This window comes from Babylonia areolata, chromosome 1 (assembly GCF_041734735.1).
Source record: "Babylonia areolata isolate BAREFJ2019XMU chromosome 1, ASM4173473v1, whole genome shotgun sequence".
In the NCBI taxonomy this organism is placed as follows: Eukaryota; Metazoa; Mollusca; class Gastropoda; order Neogastropoda; family Buccinidae; genus Babylonia; species Babylonia areolata.
This window is the reverse complement of record NC_134876.1, coordinates 60,951,898-60,974,248: the sequence shown is the minus strand read 5'-3', so window position 1 is coordinate 60,974,248 and position 22,351 is coordinate 60,951,898. Positions and strand designations below refer to the sequence as shown.

General features: G+C 37.5%; 1 protein-coding gene across 1 annotated transcript in view; it reads right to left on the bottom strand.

Moving 5' to 3' along the window:
- LOC143284932 (eukaryotic peptide chain release factor GTP-binding subunit ERF3A-like) overlaps positions 1–20,916 on the bottom strand; it is a 36,855-nt gene extending 15,939 nt beyond the window's left edge. Inside the window, exons 1-10 of the mRNA XM_076592092.1 lie at positions 20,618–20,916; positions 19,975–20,040; positions 18,598–18,786; positions 15,769–15,802; positions 9,712–9,789; positions 8,579–8,759; positions 6,787–6,941; positions 6,200–6,346; positions 4,133–4,226; positions 1,441–1,521 (exon numbers count right to left, since the gene is read on the bottom strand). Coding sequence (XP_076448207.1) covers positions 1,441–1,521; positions 4,133–4,226; positions 6,200–6,346; positions 6,787–6,941; positions 8,579–8,759; positions 9,712–9,789; positions 15,769–15,802; positions 18,598–18,786; positions 19,975–20,040; positions 20,618–20,840 — 1,248 coding nt within the window. The 5' untranslated portion in view covers positions 20,841–20,916. The remainder of the gene's footprint in view (positions 1–1,440; positions 1,522–4,132; positions 4,227–6,199; positions 6,347–6,786; positions 6,942–8,578; positions 8,760–9,711; positions 9,790–15,768; positions 15,803–18,597; positions 18,787–19,974; positions 20,041–20,617) is intronic.
- Positions 20,917–22,351: the final 1,435 nt, after the last annotated feature.

Below are 22,351 nucleotides of genomic sequence, written 5' to 3'. Positions count from 1 at the left end.
AAAACCATATTTCATGCATGTAATGGGGGAAATGAATATCTAGATCCAGATCTAAATATCACTGCAGCACTGCTGATTAAGTCTAGCTTAACACTGTTTGCAACAAAGTTTTTGTTCTGTTACACTATGGTGCTACAAAGCAATTGTTTCTAAATGCGACTTGACAGGGGTGGAGATACAGCACACAGTTGTGTGTATGTGGGTGGGGGTATTGTTTTAAATGCAGGCCTGTGTGTGTGTGTGTGTACGCACGCACGTGTGTGTGTGTACGCGCACGTGTATTTGTGCGCGTGTCTGTGAAGTGTGGTATATTGTGTTTGCACATCTCCCAGTGTGCGTTTGTGTGTGTGTCAATCTCAGTGTGTAAGCATGGTGTGTGTGTGTGTGTGTGTGTGTGTGTGTGTGTGTGTGTACACGCACGCATGTATGTGTATATGTAAGCATGGTAAAATGTGTTTGCACATCTACCAGTGTGCGTTTGTCTGTGTGTCGATCTGTGTATGCGTGTTATGTGTTTTTGTGTGTATGTGTGCGCGCGCGTGTGTGCGAAGGCGTGTTTGTGTGTGTGTGTGTGTGTGTGTGTGTACACGTATATGTGTATGTGCGCGCGTCTGTGTAGTGTATGTAAGCATGGTAAAATGTTTGCACAACTGCCAGTGTGCATTTGTCTGTGTGTCGATCTGTGTGTGTGTGCGTGTACACGCGCGCATGCATGCGTGTGCATACGTGTGCTCCAAAACAATGGCGATCGTGAAATGTACCGACGTCCAATTGACAGGCCGCAAGCGGGTAAAGCGGATCGACGTATCTCCAATCAAGTGACGTAATCTCAGTAATACTGGGTGGTGGTGGGGGATGAAGGGGGTGGTGGGAAGCGCTGACGTCAAAAGTTCATCTTCAGTGACGAATTCTTCAGAGACGAATGTGTGCGGTGCTTCTTTAGTTCTTAGCATTTGCTCTGTGTGTGTGCGTGTGTGTGTAAGGTTTCACGATCAGCAAAATCATAGTTTTTCTTTACTCGGCCATAGTGCCGTAGTCAAGGGGCTTGAATCGTAGAAACTATGGACGAATCGTAGTACTAGGCAGGTCTGGCAGATAAAACATGTCATTAACCACAGCACACAGGAAATTCTGATATATATAAAAATTAAAAAAAGCGTAAGTCACATTTTTGTGTAAAACAAGCACACAAAAAAAAGCATGTCAACAACAGCACACTGTTTAATGTGAATCTTGAACATAGGTACTCTGACATGACGAAATTCACAGACACACAACATATCAATGACAAATGTATACTTCTTTACAAATGCATCATTTATCTACTTCCAGACCAACCTAAATCTAAACAAAAAGGCATCATATCTTCCACCCCTTTTTCTATTCTTTATGTATTTGAACTGAACAAAAAACAAACTCAATACTAAAGAACCAACCAACCTTGTTTGGCATCAGAGTCAGTTTCTGGTTGCAGTACACTACACCTGCCTCAATCTTGCCCAACATAATTGTTCCCATATCCTGCAACAATGAATCAGAACATGTATCACTGGAAAGTAAACCAGTATCCACACACACACACACACACACACACACAGATATCGTCTTCAGTGACCATCTCTTATTTCATAACATAATTTATGGTGAAATAATAATCATCTAAAATAAACTGAACCAGCAGCATTAAGTGCAGGGACATATTTTGGTTGACTATTTTGGTTAACTCTTTCCGGAAGAAGGAATGCTCACGCATTCCTACACAAAACGTATTCGGTTTTGGACGAAGGAATGGAATAGCATTCTACGAAAGTAAAATTCCATCATGCGCTGTACACGTGATTTTGTGATTAACCAAGCAGAGTGCGCTATTCTGGGTCACTCCACAATCGAACAGTATGACTGGTTAGTCTGGGATGTGTGGCCTGTCTCACACACACGCTGACAAAGTCACTGACCGGTCGTCTGCTCGCGTGCCAGCCTGTTAGCAAAGCGGGCTCTTCTCAAAATGTTGTGAAGCGAACAAGGCAGTGACGGCAATGTTTTTGGGTTGCCGAAGTACTTGAAATGCTACAAACTGAAGGGTCAGACATTGAAGAGGTGGATGATGATGAAGAAGAAAGCGAATTTAATGCAGAAAGCAAGCATGGGTATGGTGATTCGGGGTGAAAAATTGGCAGTATTTTCTACATATGGCAAAACTGTAAAAATAAAATGAGAAATTTGATTTTTTTTATATGTAATAGCTCAACACGTAATAAACCAGTTCTGAAAGTTTCATTTTCTTACAAAGTATTTTTTATTTTTTGTAATTTTTTTCCAAACCCTTACAAATGGGCCATCTGTGGGGAAAAGCAAGGGAGAAAACTTGTCGTCCCGAGCGAGTTAAATCAGCATTAATTTTGCAGTGTTTCGCACAACTTGAGAAAATAAATCAAATAAACCAATCAAATCATTCAAGAACCATCATATATTGATTTCTTCAACAAAAATATAGAATGGTGAAAAATCAATCAGAAACTATATACTGATTTCTTCTCCTAACTATAAAATGGTGCAAATCACTCAAAAACTATTACACTGATTTCTTCTACAAAATATCAAATTGAGCAATTGAATTCCATAACCATTCACGGATGTTCAGTGCTGGCACTTTAGTTGGCCCAGCGAAAGTTCATGAACCCAGGAAGTAGGGCATGGATATAAATAAACGTGGCTGACAAACAGGCCGTGCCAGCGGCACTCGCTGTACGCTTGTTCAGCGGTAAATCTGCTTTGTTTCTTTCGCGCATCATCTTCCCGGATGGATTGGAAATAACGACAAAAGAAGTGGGTTTCTACAAAGAATGCAAAATGAGCTTTCCATTGACTCCAAACACAATATATTTTCTTACATAGCAATTGTTGCGGCAACGGTTGAAACATGCATGAAGAAAGAGAAGAGAAGGTCAAGCAGAAACATGATCGCAAAAATCGTAAAATTTAAATCCCTCTCTAAGAAAACATACGCTTATTACAATGAAATCGTAAAAATCACCAAAACATTTAGCATGCCTGCATGCAGATCAGCCCACCCTTTTGAGTTGTAGATTTTCTCTTGTCAGCACAACAAGTGTTTAAATGAACACACTGTAGCATGGTGAGTGCAAGCAGCAGGGGCATGTAGAGCAGGGTGAGTGTAATCGCTGCAGGAAATGTGTGGATGCTATGGAAGCGTGAGAAAAGTGGGGCAGGGGCTGCGGGGCCAAGTGAAACAAAGAAGGCAGTGTCCAGGTTTGGCACGCGGGGCCAGAAATACCGCGCGCGGTGAATGCGCCGGCCAATGCAGAGTGTGGTGGGAAAGTCTGGCATTAAAAAAAGTTTGACCCCAGACGCTAGACGCTGCTCGGAAACTAAAGAGGTGGATTTTGTGCTCGGCTGAGCAGCCGTGCATTACACTGATTTATTCTACAAAATAACAAATGGTACATGTCATCCAGAAACCATTACACAAATGGTACAAATCATTCACCACCATTCAAAAACCATTACAATGACTTCTTCTATGAAGTATAAAATGTTGCAATTCATTCAAAACCCATTATGCAGATTTTTTCTATTATCTATAAAATGGAGCATATCATTCAAAGACTATTACACTGATTTTTTCTATTAAAAAAAAAAAAAGTAAAAAATTAATGTACAAATCATTCAAAAACCATTACACTGTTCACTCCTACAATATATGAATTGGTGCAAAAACTGCTGTACTGGATTTATTTCAATAACAATAAAATGGTGAAAATTCATCAAAAACCATTATACTGGTTTATTCTACAAAATACTAAATGGTGCAAATCGTTCAGTAACTATTATACTAGTTTCTTCTACAAAGTATAAAATGGTGCAAATCAATCATTCAGAAACCATTACACCAATTTCTTCTGCAAAATCTAAAACACGGCAGATTATTCAGAATTCATTTTACAGATATACACAAAATTTCTTCCACAAACTACAAAAATGGTGCAAATCATTCAAAAACCTTACACCAATTTCTTCTGAACAATACAGAATGGTGCTCCCACCACCAAGCACGCATATCAATCATCCCCATCACCACGCACACCTGTTAAGTCCAAGAAAGTGACCTCACCTTGTACCTGTCCACCACTGGTGCTCTGACAGGAGCGTCTTTGTCTCTGTTCAAGGGCGGCATGGAATCCAAATAGCCCAGCAACGATGGACCCCTGTCAACTTTTTTTTTTTTAATGACTGCCATGCATGTCACTAATGTGCTATGGACCCCTGTCAATTTTTTTTTTTTTTTTTTTTTCAAAATTACTGCCATGCGTTTCATTAATGTGCTAAGCAAATCAACACAAAGATCATGTAATATTAGGGAAATTTCATTCCTTCTGCTGTCTCAAATAAAAGGTGGCTTGAAAATACAAATATATGACAATAGCTTAACCCTTTCGCTGCCAGGAAACAAAGATTTAGTTAAATCTATTTGCCAGGATTTTTTCACAAAAAACGGGTCAATGTTTTCAAAAAAATTCTGTGCTCTTTGTTATGGGAGAAAAACCCATAAAAGTATATATTTTCTGAAGGGTAAATGAATAAAGAATACAAAACACATGCACGATGTTTTCCCATTTCATATATTTTTAGTGACATGCTGTAGTTTTGAAATCAGTGTTTTGTTTTTTGTCACATTTTCAGCTTGTTCATTACAAACATTAGCCACTAAAATATTTTTTCTGGACAAATGGATATCTGCACACACAAAATCATAATAGAACAACCACAATAAAAAAAAATATATAAAAAAAAAGAAGAGATACTCATAGATACACAATGCATTGTGACTTCTCCAAGTGATAATGTGGATGTGAGACCACACCCACTCAGTCTCCACCCCCCTCCTCTTCACCCCTCTCACACGGTCACTTTATCCAGTTCTCATCACACCGCACTGGCTGAGTGCCAAGAAAATCACTCACACTGTCCTGCTAATAATTCGTCACTTTATGTCGTCTGCTAAACCTGTACAGCCGGCATCACTCCCTGATAGTCGTATCTTGGCCCCTCTCTTGATTGCTTCCTTTATTTTCTATCAAATCCTCCTACAAATGTTCATCACTGTCTTCTGCTTCAAATTTATGCTTCAATTCTTTCTGAGCATCAGCTAAAGAAAGTAATCTTGGTTGATTTAGTTCGCCACGATCGCATGTCTCGAGCACAGCGTCAGTCCGACATTTTGTTGAGCGAGCGAGGAGAGGAGCCAGGCAAACACTGCGGCCAGTAACCCAACCAAAAATTTCAAATAAAGTACTGACATTGATGGTGTTTCTAGCTATGAATAGAATCTAGAAAGATTCCCCAAGCTAAAGCTACCAGCATTTTTGTCAACAAACTGAATATAAAGCAGGGAAAAGTCTGAATATTTCGATGATGAGTTATCTCATCATTGTGGCAGCAAAGCGTTCATGCTTGCGAAGACGAGTTACCTTGTCATATAGGCAGCCTAGGGGTTAATAATTAAGTTGTTTTGTTTATCAGTTAGATACAAATTGTCATTACTAGCACAAAGGTTTTATTCACCAATTAGTATAAAAGCTTAACAATAAGCTATGACCATTTTCACTCTGACATATCAATACTGTAAAAAAAATAATAATAAAAAAAATTAATAATGAAAAATTTTAATAAAGAAGAAAAACAGTAGCAACTTGTGAACACGTTTAACAATTTTCCTAGCTTATTTTTGGTTTTGTAAACCCAACAATAGCAAGTAACCAATCTATTACATTATGATTTTTATCAATCAGTGTATCACTGAAAAAGAAGAACGCCAGAGAATCGACAGACAGACAGAAAATAAGAAAAAACTTAGCCATATGGAGAGCACAGGAACAGGAGTCATAATGGCTGCCAGAAAAAGAGGGCTCTAGCCAGCGGGACAAAGGGGAGGTTACCTACTTCCGGGAGGTTATCGGCCGTAGTTTCGTTTTCTCCGCATAGGCAGATAGTAGTTTGCACAGGACAGGAATGTCAGACCCCTGCCGGAGTCTGCACTAGTTGGGTCACGGTTAAGTATGTGTAATTAAAACTGAAATTGGAAAATCTTTACAATTAAAAGGATGCGCCTAATAATCTGAAACGCCTTGTATCAGTAAAAATACAGTAAACAAAAAATGAAAAGTAGTGTCTGTCTCACCTGTACCAGGGACATACATCCTCGTCTGGAACAGTGCGGAGAAAGGCACCAGTTAGACCTGAGCAAGGTAAGAAATAGATGTCCGTCTTGGGGTTGAAGCCACACTTCTTGAGGTATGGCAGCAGCTTTTCTTTGCATTCATTATACCTGCAATTGTACATCAAAACACCATAACACAGTCACTGATTCTGTAACACATCTACTTCAGTACTTCAAATATCAATGACTCTAACAAACTTAAATCTAACATGAAAAAGGAAAGTTATGAGGACGCTTTTTTCATGAGCCCCAAATTACATGAGATAACAGCATAACAATATATAAATAAAAACAACAAACTTTTCTTCACCAGAAGTAGTTCTAAGTTTTATGATATTCACATACAAAATGTGCACACATTCATACACACTCTGTCTCTCTTGCTGCAACCCGCCCTTCCACTCCCTCACATAAAAAAAAAAAAAAAAAAAAAAAAAAATCTATATAATCTGAAAAGATATATTCTCTTTATTCTTCTTGAACAAAAAATATTTAAAAAAAAAAAAAAAATTTTTAAATGAAGTAAGCAACTCAGGCCCCGTTATTACCTGTCCAATTCCCAGTTCACTGTCGGGTCATCCATTTTATTGATGAGAACAATCAGGTGTCGTACACCTGCTGTCTTCACCAGCATGGCATGTTCACGTGTCTGACCTCCTCGCTCAAACCCGGTCTCAAACTCCCCACGTCTTGCAGATATCACCTGAAGCACGCACAGACAATATTACACAAAACCATTGTTGCTATTTCGTGTGAACATGTGCATTAACCCCTAGGCTGCCTGCATGACGAGATAACTCGTCATGGCAAGCATGTATGCTTCGCTGCCTGCATGACGAGATAACTCGTCATCGAAATATTCTGACTTTTCCCTGATTTGCATTCACTTCCTTGGCAAAAATAGTGGTAGCTTTAGCCTGGGGAATCTCTCTAGATTCTATTCATAGCTAGAAACCCCATCTACCTCATGAAGCAGTCCTTTATTTGAACGTTTTGGTTGGGTCACTGTCCAAGTGTTTGCCTGACTTCTCTCCTCGCTCGCTCAACAAAATGTCGGACTGACGCCGTGCTCAAGACATGCGATCGTGACGAACTAAATCAACCATTTCTTTCTTTCTTTAGCTGATGCTCAGAAAGAATTGAAGCGTAAATTCGAAGGAGAAGATAGAGATGAACATTTATAGGACGATATGATAGAAAATAAAGGGAGTAATCAAGAGAGTGGCCAAGATGCGACTGTCAGTGAGTGATGCCGGCTGTACAGATGTTAGCAGACGACAGATGACCGAATTAGCAGCAGAGCGATATTCTTGGCACGCAGCCAACGCGGTCTGATGAGAACTGAATCAAGTGACCGTGTGAGAGGGGTGAGGAGGAGGGGGGTGGAGACTGAGGGGGCGTGGCCTCACATCCATCTTATCACTTGGAGAAGTCACAATGTATTGTGTATCTATCTCTCAAAAAAATATATATATATTGTGGTTGTTCTAGTATGATTTTGTGTCTGCAGATATCCATTTGTCCAGAAAATATGATGTTTTTGTGCAAATTACCTGACTAATGTTTGTAATGAACAAGTTGAAAATGTGACAAAAAACAAAACACTGATTTCAAAACAACAGCATGTCACTAAAAATATATAAAATGGGAAAACAGCATGTGTTTTGTATTCTTTATTCATTTACCTTTCAGAAAATATATACTTTTATGGGTCTTTCTCCAATAACAAAGAGCACAGAATTTTTGGAAAATTTATACCCGTTTTTTGTGAAAAAACCCTGGCAAATAGATTTCACTTAAATCTTATTTTCCTGGCAGCGAAAGGGTTAAATGTGATCAAGTGTGTTGTGAAAATTTTAGTATGCTGTCAAGTCAAGTGTGAGAAGTGGCACAAAGTGGCAGTCAGAATTTAGTTTCCAGGCACGTACAGGGCTTAAACAGCCAATAAGATGCAGAGGTGAAGTCTGAGTAAAAAAAAAAAAAAAGGGAGGGGGGGGGGGGGGGGGGGGTGCGCCTTACTGACCAGAAATTATGATAACAACAAAGAAAATAAAGAAAATAAATAACACAAAACAAAAACATCACAGACAGTTCTTCAGTACAGATAGCCAGCTTCACATTCATAATAGATCTATGTCACAATATAGGCATTCTGAGGACAGTTATTCTAAAAAAAATAAAAATAAAAAAATAACTCCATATCATCCTTAACTCCACTGGACTTAAATCTGATCATATCAACCAAGTCCAACACAAAACATTACAGCTTCACCTTTTGGTCAATCTACTCAGTTTTACAATGTAAGGTCAATCAGTTTTACAATGTAAGGCCAATCATACCAAAATGGCCAGGTCGGCCTGGGAGGCACCGCAGATCATGTTGGGCACAAAGCTCTTGTGCCCGGGAGCGTCCAGCACTGTGAAGTGCTTCTTGTCCGTCTCAAAGAATGCCCGCCCCACCTCCACCGTCTTCCCCTTCTCCCGCTCCTCAATGTTGGTGTCCAACGCCCATGACAAGTACCTGTAAGTGATTATTATATTGTATTGAATTGTTCTGCATTATTGTACTGTACTCTATTGCATGCATACATGTGCGTGCGTGTGTGCGTGTGTGTGATGCTGTTGTGTGGTGTAGTGTGATGTGGTGTGGTGTGGTGTGGTGTGTCTGTGTGTGTGTGTTTAAATTGCCAACGTTTGTTGTTATTGTTATTATTTGTACTTTCAACTGTTTATGTATGACATATGATTTAATTCATTTCATGGCATAATCTCCTGATTCTCCTTAATTCAAAAATTTTATGTGCATGTTTGTGTGGGAGTATGTTAACGAACGCTTTCAGTGATGTTGTCAAGCGCACACAGCTTCATAATATGCTGTTTATTTTTTGCACAATGTCTAAATAAACAAATAAAATGTTGTGTTGTACTGTTATAGTATTGTACTACTTTTTTTTTATCACAACAGATTTCTCTTATGTGCAAAACTAAGGCTGCTGTCACAAGAGAAAGCCTTACCACAGTGCAGCAAGGAGACCAAAGGGAAATACTGATCACATCTCACTCTGGCTGTGACAGTTAGCTGTAATTCTCACTAATGTTCTGAGATTCACATTGGGGTACCTTTTCCCTGTCATATATACTGTGAAAGAAAAGTTAAGAATATGTTCCTGTATACTTTATGATCTACAAGGATAAGTATATTGCTGTGGACAAGTAGACCATGTTTGTGTCTGCTTGTTTACATTCTCTGTGCATTCAAGTAATGTTACTGATCATAAAGCAATGCAACAAAAATGTATCAAAATAACAAAAATGCAGGTACGCATAAATGCAATATACCAAAGAACCATAAAAATTAAAGTCTACACAACATTGTACTTTCAAGAGAGAGAACGACTGAAACAGAACATACAGCCAGTCAGCCAGCCAGCTGCAGAAAATATGGCAAAATGTAAAATCCAGGTTATACATACCATGTTTCTCTGTTCTTTTCTTTGGCTTCACGCTCGTATTTCTCCAATGTTCTTTTGTCCACCATTCCCGTGAGATACCTGTAATAAAAAATAATGATAAAAACAAACCATATATATAGTCAGAAGATATGTCACATGCACAGGATGATAAATGGAATTTTGATAACCAATGGAAAAGCTAAATGGACAGATCTTACAATAAAAATTGTAACTTAATAATTATTTGTTGTTGTTTTTTGTTGATATTCTTTTACTTTTAAATGAAATCCTGCTGTAAATTTTAGTTATGTCCTTTCTTTTTTTCACACAGATAATGCAAATGATGGCAGTGTTTTCATTTTAAGAGTTTCTTTTTTGTGTATGTGTTTGTTTGGGTTTGTGTGTGTGTGTGTGTTTTTGTTTTTTTTTAAGTGACAAGCATAAGCAGCCTGCCCATTAGTTAACAAGCAAATATAACCTTGGGTTGAAATCAAGTGGTCGCACGGTCAAATGCTGATTAAACTACAATCCAACAAAGAAGGGTTTCTCTATCAGTCTCACCAGACACAGGTTGTTAGCACATATTCTACAAATACAGTCAGCAGATAATCTCTCTCCCCCTCTCTCTGAACCACACATGAACAACTTAACTCACTGAGCCCAGCACCCAAGCATTGCCAGGGCATCTAAATCCATTTCAGTGACATGGTTTCCACATTCCTACATAAAGTGATAAACTGCAAGCAAAGGGAACCAATATCCACATTATTTCCAGCTGTATCCACACACATGAACTTGGAAGAAAAAACAGGTGGGTTTTTTTTTTTCCCCACACCAATATGCTGAGACTGTAAACTCCAAAGGGTTGAATCGGTTAAAGAACTGAAAGTTCCTGTAGCTGAAGGTTTGAACCAGACGTGCCGATGTCTCACCCCTGGCTTGATTCCTCAGCCTTGTCTTACTTTTGCTACAAAGGTAAACCAACAAGTTCATAAACACAACCTGTGGCTTGCTCAGTGTAGCTGCCATGTTACTTTCAAACATTCTAATTACGTTCCAACTGACACAGCAAAATATTACCTGCTACTAACATTTATAGCAAATAATGAGTCACATCTAAATCTGACAGAGGAGTTTGTGAATTCCCAAGATACAACCTAGATTTGAGTTTGGTAACACCATTAGTTCTTTACAAAATACTGCAAAATCAAATCCTACTTTTCATGAAATAATTTATCAAACTCAAATATCCAACAACAGTTTGCAATAACAAAATACTCTAAATGTTTTGAACAGAGACCTGACACTTTAATCTATTCTTATATCGATTCATGACTGAAAACTGTGCACACCACAGATCACTCCTGGCTTGATTCTCAGCCTTCTGTTACTCTTGCTACACAGGTAAACCACCAAGTTCATAAAAAGAACCTGTAGCTTGCTCAGGTAGGAGTTATTTGTCTACAGTTGTTTTGAATTGATCAAACTGATACTTTAGAACATCACCAGCTGCTATTATTCAATAAGTTATGAGGCACAAGGTTACCTGTATCTAATTAATGGAATCCTTTTTTCAAGAAGCAGCCAGGAGTGTTTACTTTTTCCAGTGGGTTTTCACATAATTTAATGCTTCAATTTATCATATATTTTATGTGCTCAGCATGAAACTATCAATCTAAACATACACACACACATATACAAACTGCAATTAGAATCTCACAATTATGGTGTTTTGAACACAGGGACAGGTCTATCACCTTTACCTATTCTATTGTTTATTAATAACTTACAAATCATATTTCATCAAAAATCATCTTAATTCATTGTATCTGGAGGTTTGAACCTCTCTCGCACAGGTCTCTCACCTTTACAGCTTACCTATTCTGGTGTTTTTTGATGACTTGCAACAGGCATTCATGACAGATCATTCTAAGTACTGTAGCTGTAGATTTGAACCAGATGTGCACACACCTCACTCCTGGCTTGATTCCTCAGCCTTCTATTGCTTTTGCTACAAAGGTAAACCAGCAAGTTCATAAGCATAACTTGTGGCTTGCTCAGTGTAGCAGTCATTTCTCCACAGCAGTTTTGACTTCAATTCATCAAACTGATACTTCAGAATATCACCTGTTGCTGTCATTTTCAATAACTTATGCTACACAAGAAGATATAGCCTGGAGGAAAGTTTGGTTCTACCAATGGGCTTTCATTAAATATTGTTTTGAATTCTGTGTACAGCATAAAACAACTAATCAATCAAAATATACACAAAAAAACAAAAACAATTGGAATTTTATGATTGAACAGTATGTGTAATTAAACTTATGATTAACATAAGTATATGTTTTGAACAAAGGCATGGATCTCTCGCCTTTACCAATTCTGGTGCTTTTTGATGACTCACAACAGTGTCTGTGTATGATTTTCGATTTATGTTCGTATCTTGTTATGTACTATCCCCCCCAATATTCCTTGTGACCCTGGTACACCTGGTAATACAAAGACATATTTTATTCTATTCTATATATCATTTTAAGTACTGTAGCTGTAGGTTTGAACCAAACGTGCACACACCTCACTCCCGGCTTGATTCCTCAGCCTTCTGTTGCTTTTGCTACAATGGTAAACCAACAAGTTCATAAAAACAACCTGTGGCTTGCTCATTGTAGCAAGGATGTTATTTGCCTACACTCAAATTGCTTTCATCAAGCCAATATGTAATGTCAGAATATTACCCGCTACTAGTACTACTATTACAATAACAAACGAGGCACGATAAATAATCAAGAAATCTATCAATTTTACAAGAAGATTCAGTCTGGGGTGCCTTTGGTTGTTAATGACCATGGATATTCAGAAAAAGATACAAATCTTCAAATCAATATATTTCATGAAATAACTGATCAGATTACACTCAAACACAAAAGAAAATTGCAATCAGAACCTTCTGCAGACGTTCAGAACAAAAGGACAGGCTTCATACATTTTGCTACAATTTCATTTATTTTATATTTATAACTTACAAACTGTATATTTCACCGTAAGTAATTTTAGCTGCTGTGGCTGTAGGTTTGAACCAGATGCGCATGAAAACTCAATCCTGGGTTGATTCCTCAGCCTTCTGTTGCTTTTGCTACAAAGGTAAACCAACAAGTTCACAAACACAACCTGTGGCTTGCTCAGTGCAGCAAGAATGTTATTTGCCAACACTCACATTGCTTTCTTAAGCTGATATGTAATGTCAGAATAATTATGAACACCTGCTAAAATATTAATAACAAAGGAGTCACAATAAATAATAAAGAAATCTATGGATTTTATGAGAAGATACATTCTGGGGTAACTTCCGTTGATAATGACCATGGATATTCAGAAAATGATTTAAATCTTCAGATCAATATATTTCATGAAATAACTGATCACATTTTAACGCAAAACAGAAAATTGCAATCAGAATGTCTAACAAAAGGACAGGCTTCTGACCTTTTGCTACTAAATATAACTAATAATATTTCATTTGTTTTATATCAATGACTTACAAACTGAATATTTCATTATAATAAATTTTAGCTGCTGTAGCTGAAGGTTTGAACCAGATGTGCACGCAACTCAATCCTGGCTTGATTCCTCAGCCTTCTGTTCCTTTTGCTACAAAGGTAAACCAGCACGCTCATAAACACAACCTGTGGCTTGCTCAGTGTAGCAAGATGTTATTTGCCTACACTAACATTGCTTTCATCAAGTTTTTATGTAATGTCAGAATATAACCCTATTTTAATAACAAATGAGTCACAATAAATAATAATAATAATAATAATAGTAATTTAATAATTATTAATAAATTAATAATATATTAATAATTTAATAATAATATTATTATTATTATTATTATTATTATTATTATTATTATTATTATTATTACAATAAATAATCAAGAAATCTGTGGATTTTACAAGAAGATACTGTCTTGGGTGACTTTAGTTGATGATGACCATGGACATTCAGAAAATGATTCATATTATCATACCTTCAAATCAGTTTATTTCCTGAAATAACTGATCAAATTAAACAGAAAATTGCAATCAGAACCTTCTGCAGATGTTCTGAGCAAAAAGGACAGGCTTCATACCTTTCGCTACTTCTTCATTTGTTTAGTATTTATGACTTACAAACTGAATATTTCATTATAATAAATTTTAGCTGCTGTAGCTGAAGGTTTGAACCAGATGTGCACACAACTCAATCCTGGCTTGATTCCTCAGCCTTCTGTTCCTTTTGCTACAAAGGTAAACCACTAAGCTCATGAACACAACTTGTGGCTTGCTCAGTGTAGCAGTCAAGTTATCTATTTACAATAATAAAAAAAATTAAAAAAACACCAAAAAACAATAATATAAATTAAAAAAAAATTATTATTATTATTATTATTCACAATTCACTCTATCTCCTTAACACAGGAGCCCAAAACACAATCAACATCAGAAAGAGAAAATATTATCATTGTGGATCAACCTGACATCACAAAAAAAACTGACATCACAAAAGTTATCTACTGCCATACTGGTCTCAGATTTCATCTGGATACCATTTATTTTTAATGTAAAAAAAAAAAAAAAAACTACAACGATAACAAATCCAGTCAAAGGATATCAAATGTTTTGCAAAATGATGCAGCTGAAGGCACTGATCATAATAATCAATAAACTGACCAGAAACACTTAAATAACTCTAAAATTTAAACTATTACAAATAAGACACTTTTGAATTATGGCTAAGAGTAAACTATTACAAATAAGACACTTTTGAATTATGGCTAAGAGTAAGACCTAATGCCTTTAGATTATGTGCATTCTAATGCCTTTATGTTTACTGTTCCTGTGTACATGTACTTGACACTCACAAACTACATATAGTTCATCAATAAATCTAGCTCCTGTAGCTGATGGTTTGAACCACATGTACGTTTCAATCCTGGCTTCATTTTTCGGCGACATTTTTGTATAAGACTAAAAAATCTACTATTTTCTTTTCATTCTTATTTTCTGTTTTGCTACAAAGGTAAACGAACAAGTTCATAAACACAACATGTGGCTTGCTCTCTGTAGAACAATCATTTGTTTGGATTCTCCATCCTCCATCTGGCACTGCAGAAAGTGATCTACTGGTTAATATTTCTTATCCCTGCCTAAGTTCATTTATGAGAATACACAGTGTGCTTGCCTGAAATCAAAATGTGAGAAGAGTTTGGGTGTTGTTCTTTTTTTTCCATTTTCTGTAGCCTGTAGGTTCTGCAAGAAGACCCAGCTTAATATGAGTCTTTACTACCTTTATCAAAATGAACATGGCATTCCAATATTCGGAAACCTTTACAACATTAAACATCTGAAAATGGATTACAAATACACTATACAGGGACCCCATATCTTGAATATATTTTCATTGGTATAATAAAAAATTACATACTGAATATAATTGATTTCAATCTTTATAAGTTCTAGCTGCTGTAGTAGTAGGTTTAAACCAGGAGAACACAATCTCACTCCTGGTTTGATTCCTCTACAAGCCATTGCTTTAGCTACACAGGTAAACCATCAAGTTCAATACACAACCTGTGGCTTGCTCAGTGTAGCAATCTTCTGGAATTCACACTAGTCATGTGTATGTGTGTGTGTGTGCGTGTGAATGGTGTGAGTGCATGTGTGAACAAGAACATGTAAAAGAAGTGTCAGTATCAGTATCAGTAGCTCAAGGAGGCGTCACTGTGTTTGGTCAAATCTATATACGCTATACCACATCTGCCAAGCAGATGCCTGACCAGCAGTGTAACCCAACTGTCATGGGGTTGCAAGTTTATCAGTATTTTTGGACTGGACATGACTTACAATCTTGTAACCGATGTCTTATTTTATGAAGCAAAAAAAAAAAAAAGGTAACAAAATATTCTGGAAATTTTAACTAATCTTTCAAGATGACATCGAACATCACTTTTAAAGTAATCACTAATGAAGAAAAGTATAAAATAAAAAAATTTTTTTAAAGCGACACACATAACACAAAAGATAGAAAATGCTGACTTACAAAAGATGACCACCAATGGTGGACTTTCCTGCATCTGCAACAAACCAGACAAAACTATGTATGAATGTATCAATTGTGTGTGTGAGTGCAAACATACACTCGCACATTATATCTCTTGCATTTTGGGGGCTGAGGGTGTGCCTTGTGAGAGAATGAGAGAACAAAAGTAAACAAAAACTAGCAGGCAGCATGCCACAGCAGACTGTGAATAAAACTGAGACTAGTGAGAGGAGGGGCAAAGATAAAGGGTAAGACTGACATGAGCAAGTCTGACTGACCAAAGTTCTCCCATCCTTCTCTCTTGACATTCACACAGTCAGACCATCCCTCACAGAGTTTAACAACCTCCCATCCCCTGACCCACTGCAACTTCCCACCACCCTTATGATCCACCTCAGCCACTGGTTGCTGGATTCTGATACAATGCTAATTACACCACAGCAGAAGAAAGGACAGACTGGTGTCCACAAGGGACATCTGAATTCTAAGTTATAGCAATACACATTAACCCAAGTCCTGTTTCTATTGTTGAATCATGGTAGTTCTAACCAATGTCAGCCTTTTTTGACAACACACAACACCCACAACCAACACAATCATCTCCTAAGATCTTAACCTTATAAGTTATAAATGACAGAACTTAGTCCTTTCTGTCAAATACCACCCTTCTTGTTCCAACAGAACCTTCAACATTCATATGCAATTCATATCTTATGATCAGTCAGTAAACAGCCTGTGACAATTACAGTTCTTTGAGTGGTGTGAAAGTGGCCTGCACGGAAGGCCTTGCAGCATGATGGCGGAGGCCCATTTTCCCACTATTCAATGGGACCATCATACTCAAGTGGTTCAAGTAGGAGAGAGCCTGGGGCACAAAGCCTGGGGCAAACTTCACTTACATTCAGTTCTTCTACAGATTCAAACTCAAAGATTGCAGCCATGCTGAATTGTAAGTCACAAACTTGGTTTATCATACATGTGAACAAGAACTTTTTAACAAAACTGTGTTTGTCTATTTTCCTCCATCACCCAACGTTAACACCCCCACTCCCACCCTTTCCCTGACTGTTGGGTCACACTGGAAGACATCCTGGGGTATAAACATTACTGGGGTTGTATTAAGCAATACCTGAATTTTCATTGAAGTGAAACAATTAAATCATACTGAAACTAGAACTTTGTTTACTTTAAAACAGAAGTCCATTCTTTTCAAGAGCAATCACACACACACACACACACACACACACACACACACACACACACAGAGTATAAATTCACTGTTTAAGTTTAAACTTTGTGAGATACCAACCAACACCACAAGAAAGATCCACCATGCACCCCACCCTCTCCATGCAAACAATTACTTAATCAATGTGATTAATCTTTGGAAATCTAGCAAAATTTCATGCAAATCAAAACAGACCGACTGTGACTGTCACAGTGTCAGCCTCTGAACCCAAATTTTGGTTGGAAACATTTTAATCTATGTGGAAGAGCACAAATACATATACAACTCATAAGCTTATATGAAGTTTCACATTTAACTTTAAACAATATCACAGTCACTCAAAAACAAAAATCAAACAAATAAGTGATGTACCTTATTAAGCAAAAATCACTCTTAAAGTGATCACTCTCACTCCCTCATTCTCCCTCCCTCACTCCCCACTCACTCAGGCACTTTAACTTGTACTTATAATCCTTATACACTTACAATCAATACTGTTAAACTAGAGAACTTAAAAATTTAACACATTCATGATTAAATCAATAACCACCACAGCACCAGCAAGTTAACAAACAAATGAATGGTGAGGATTTGAATTTTCGCCAAAAAAATATAACTCAAAATTTCTTACACAGCCTTGGAGTCTTCACTGAGAATGACTCAACAAGAGGTAAAAAGCACATGAAAAATGTCTGTAACTTTGGAGCTTGTGATCAGACCCCCTAGACATTGCAATGGGGTCATTAATGGAATATCTACTTGGCAAACAGTCTTATTTAGAAAAGTGAACAACCTTCAAAGTTCAAAGGATTATGTACATCCATGGTTAACAGGGACAATTACATAAATATTTCTTCCACTTTTTCAGAAACATATACTGAGCCACAAGTAGGTAAAAACATCAATATATATACATGTATACAATGCAGAAGCACATGCACATAATATACACATGTTCACACACATACATACATATATATAATGATATATATATATATATATATATATATACAATGTGAATGTCAAACACAAAGCAATTAAAAGCACAAACTTTGACAAAACTGAGGACCTGTTCATGGTAAAGTATTCAATTTACAATGCACAGAAGCAGGACCAAAACAGCATGTGTTTCCACATTCAATTTTAACTTGTGTGAGATAAAAGTTTTAAAACACTACAGATACCAACACCAAAACATGCAACCACCCCAACATGGACTGAAATCGCACATTAACAATTCTGTGACCCCAACCCAAAGACATGTTGAATGTGTTGATAGTTGGTCATAGTGTCAGGTCAAGGAAGATCAGGAACAAACAACAACAAAAAAAACTGGACTACTGACTAGACAGTAGATGTGAACATACAGTGCAAAGCTGGAAACTTACAATGTGAAGAATGCTGAGACAATCCAAGCAGTAAACAAGCCTGTGTAAAACTAAAAGTACAAACACTGAACAGTACACAAAATTCATAAAACAATCAGACAGAAATGAGTACAGGGGAGAGGGATGCGGGAAGGCGGAGAGCAGAGCAAAGTATGTTAGTTAAATAAAAGTGAGTAGATGAAAGAAACAAAAGCAGCCTTAGTCAAGACTAACCGACATGGCCAATGAAAACAACATTGACATGATCCTTTCTAACTTTGGCACAAGCTTCACTCGGCTTCTTTTTGGGCTTGACAGCCACCACTTCCTCCTCCTCTTCTGCGTCATTGTCTTTCTCTTCATTTTCCTGCTCTTGTTCCTCAGGGGCTTCATCTCCATTCTGGTCCCAAGATTCCTCAGGCTCTGAGAAAGGAAAAACGTTCCATGACATGACACAAATCAAAAACAAACAAAAAATCACAGCATTCAAGGGTGTGTTTGTGTGTGTGTGTATGTGTGTGTGTGTGTGTGTGTGTGTGTGTGTGTGTGTGTGTGTGTGTGATTGCCCAATACTGTCACTTTCCCTCTGTGTGTGTGTGTGTGTGTGTGTGTGTGTCTGTGTTTGTGTTTGTGTGTGTGTGAGTGTGTGTGTGTGTGTGTGTTATTGCCTAATGCTGTGTGTCACTTTCCCTGTGAATGTGGAGAATCTACAAGTATAAACATTACTAAATCAGCAAGGTTATAAATCTTTAGTTTTAAACAATTATCATCATTTCTATATTCATTTCATCATTTAGAACATCCCAATATTACTTTTTCTTGATCTATAATATAGTTTTGAACAATTTTCCATATTTTTTTAATATTTCTTTGATCATTAAAAAGAAATTCACATCTATTATCATAAACCATATGTGTAATTAAATTCAAATGAGAATGCTGACACTTGGTAAGGGCATTAACAGGCAAAGCAGTGTGGTTGGAAGGTCGAAATCTCCTTTATATAAATGACTGTATGAGCTCAGAGGTTCAAATCAAGACAGAACTTGCTGAGCTAAGAATGGAGATTTTTTCCTGTCTGCCAGGTCACCATAAAGTTGATAAACTGCAAACCTATTGTTTCACAGACTTATCAGTGTCATCCATTTCAATTTTCATGTATGTAATCATGTATGGATAGCAACCCATGCATAAAAAAATTCACTCTGACCTACAAGCCAGTTTTCATGTATAACTGTTCTTACCCTGCCATTTGACCGGCATACACAGATTTTCCGTTTCCTTAATCCACTTAAATGCTGACATTGAATTTTTCAGGATCTTTAGGATGGATCTTTAGGATCTTCTGATTGAAAACTAAATGCTCTAACTATTCAGCTATTGCAGCTCTCTTAATCTTTAATGTAAATGTACACACACTCCCACAACACACACACACACACACACACAACTATTTATTAACACAAACACTTACAAACACAAATATGAAACATTCATGTAAGATAGTTTCCACAAACACACACACACACACAAACACTGAAGGCAATCCTTTCCTCCACAAAGGTCTGTAAATAAACTTTAATGTGTAGTTTAAACTTCAACTTTTATTACCTTTTTGATTTTCCACTTCATCCTCAGTCTTTTCCACATTTCCATTCTGACAGTTACTTGATTCACCTGTAAAAAAAAAAATGCAGCCATGTCAGTAACGTGAGTAAGTCACTAAGTCAGTGACTGAGTGCTTTAAATAGTTCATTATGATCAAACCATGACATCACTTATTAGTATTACTTAAATAAACAGCTTATTTGTTATGAAATATAGATTTTGTCAAATTCGTTCAATTCTCAAGTTTAGGTAATTTATTATTAGCAGCAAATCTTTGTATTCCACTAATGTAGTTACTGTACAAATCAGTGAAATGTATGCCATGCTATTCTCACCGAAGTTCTCTATCACAAGATCTTAAGTGTAACATTCTCAAAACATTGCTTTAAAATCTGTTTTTCCAAAGCAACAGTCATCTCTTCCATATGTTCAATTCTTAATCAGTATATCTACCAACAGTTCTCATTCATCTTTTCCATTCCCCACGAAGGAACTTTTAAGTATCGCGGTCTCGTGTTCATACAAAACTGAGGGGGGGGGGGGGGGGGGGTATTGATGGGAAAATAACACATTTTCGACAGAACGATTACTAAAGTACGAAGAATGCTAATAAAAGTATACAAATGCTGCTAATAATAACACTAACTTTGGGCTGTACCCGTTGATTGTCTGTTCGTCGTTTCAGACTGCTCCGAAGCAATGGGAACAAACTCCGTGGCAAACACGTTTTGACCAGGCGTGAAAGCAGCTGCATTCGCGTTCAGTTTCACGGGAAAGGCATCACTTTTGAGAGATTCTGAGTCCCCTGTTCCACCAGACGTATCATCCCAAGTGTCAGGAATATTGTCTCCATTGTTTGTGGCAGCCATTACAAAGAACAGAGTTGCTGAAAATCTTACAAAGTAAGTCTTTAGTTTCCTTTCTTCTGCCCACCGCGTGTTGACTGCCTTGGTGACGTCACATACCCAAGATTTCCATGCGCATGTGGGATCTCGTGTTCTCTCACGGCTTTCAAAAGACTAATTATTTTGGTTTTGAGTTGTCATGTTCTGTTTGTGTTTATTAATAGTTTTACTTAGATAGTATCAACCCATATCAATCTGCCCATTTGTTTAGAGGCTTTTCGGGAGTTTTGTTTCGTTATATCCCAAACTGGTATCCCCAACTTGGTCCGTCATGCATCTTGGTATCTTATATCATGTGTATTTTAGTGGACGCCACTTACATACTGACAATGGTACTCCAGTCACTTCTTCCTTTTTCACGATAACATCAATTTAATGGTGATCCTCCATCTATCCTGTTTCTCCCAAATCATCCTACAACTTCTTACCCCATGTTCTATATTTTTATTGTTTCTTTTGATTTGTGGTAACAATGATAACATTAAAATGTGAAAATGATAATTTGAAAATATCCAGTGATAGATGTCTACAATCACCAGTCTTTGTCTTCTTCTTCTACTATTTAACCACCAACATCAGTATGCTGATGAAAATTGTCGTGTTGTGGGAGGTCGCTGCTGGGCGCAATTTAGCTGGGCTACCGAGCGACTGATGTTCTGTTAACTGATAGGGGACATGGGGCGCAGTCCACTGGTGTGTTCGCATCTCCAGCTATGTCGAGATGGAAGAGACAAGGGCCAAGGACCGAGCCCTGGGGAACACCTGAGTTGACTGGAATGTAATCCGGCTGAGGTGGCAGTCAGTCCCTCCACTCACAACTGCTTGTCACATGGCCTGTCCTCAAGAAAGCTTTTGATCCAGGTGTTGAGCTTACCTCTGATTCCATAGCGCTGTAATTTATGGACAAGCAGGGCGTGGCTGACCTTGTCAAAGGCTTTGGAGAAGTCGAGGACAATTGTATCTACTTGGTTTCCAGGCTTTTTCCAGTGACGGGACATAAACAGATTTTCTTCCTTCCATACAGTTCAGCAAATAAGGCTTATACTTCATTCCAATGATTAAAAAAAAAAATCATCAGATATTATTGATTATCCGCAAGTTTTATGCCTCCTTGAAATGACTGTCCACGCATGATCTTTGTAGTTGCATTTCTTGTGAAGAGAGAGACAGAGAGAGAGGGGATGAGAGAGAGTGTATGTGTGCGTGTGAGTGCGTGTGGTCAGTGTGTGCGTGGTGTGTGTGTGTGTGGGGGGGGAGGTATGTGGGTGGGTAGATGTGCAATGCGGTTTGGCTGACTGAAATGGAGAGGCACGTAAATTACAGTAATCTGTATATTTGTATATAGCTATTTCCATTTGGTGCCATTTAATTTATCTTTTTATTTTATTTTCTATTCATTTTATTTGTTTGTTGTTTTCTTCTTATGTTGGACATGTGCTGCTGCCAAAAAGAAAATCTCTGTACCAAAGTATAGA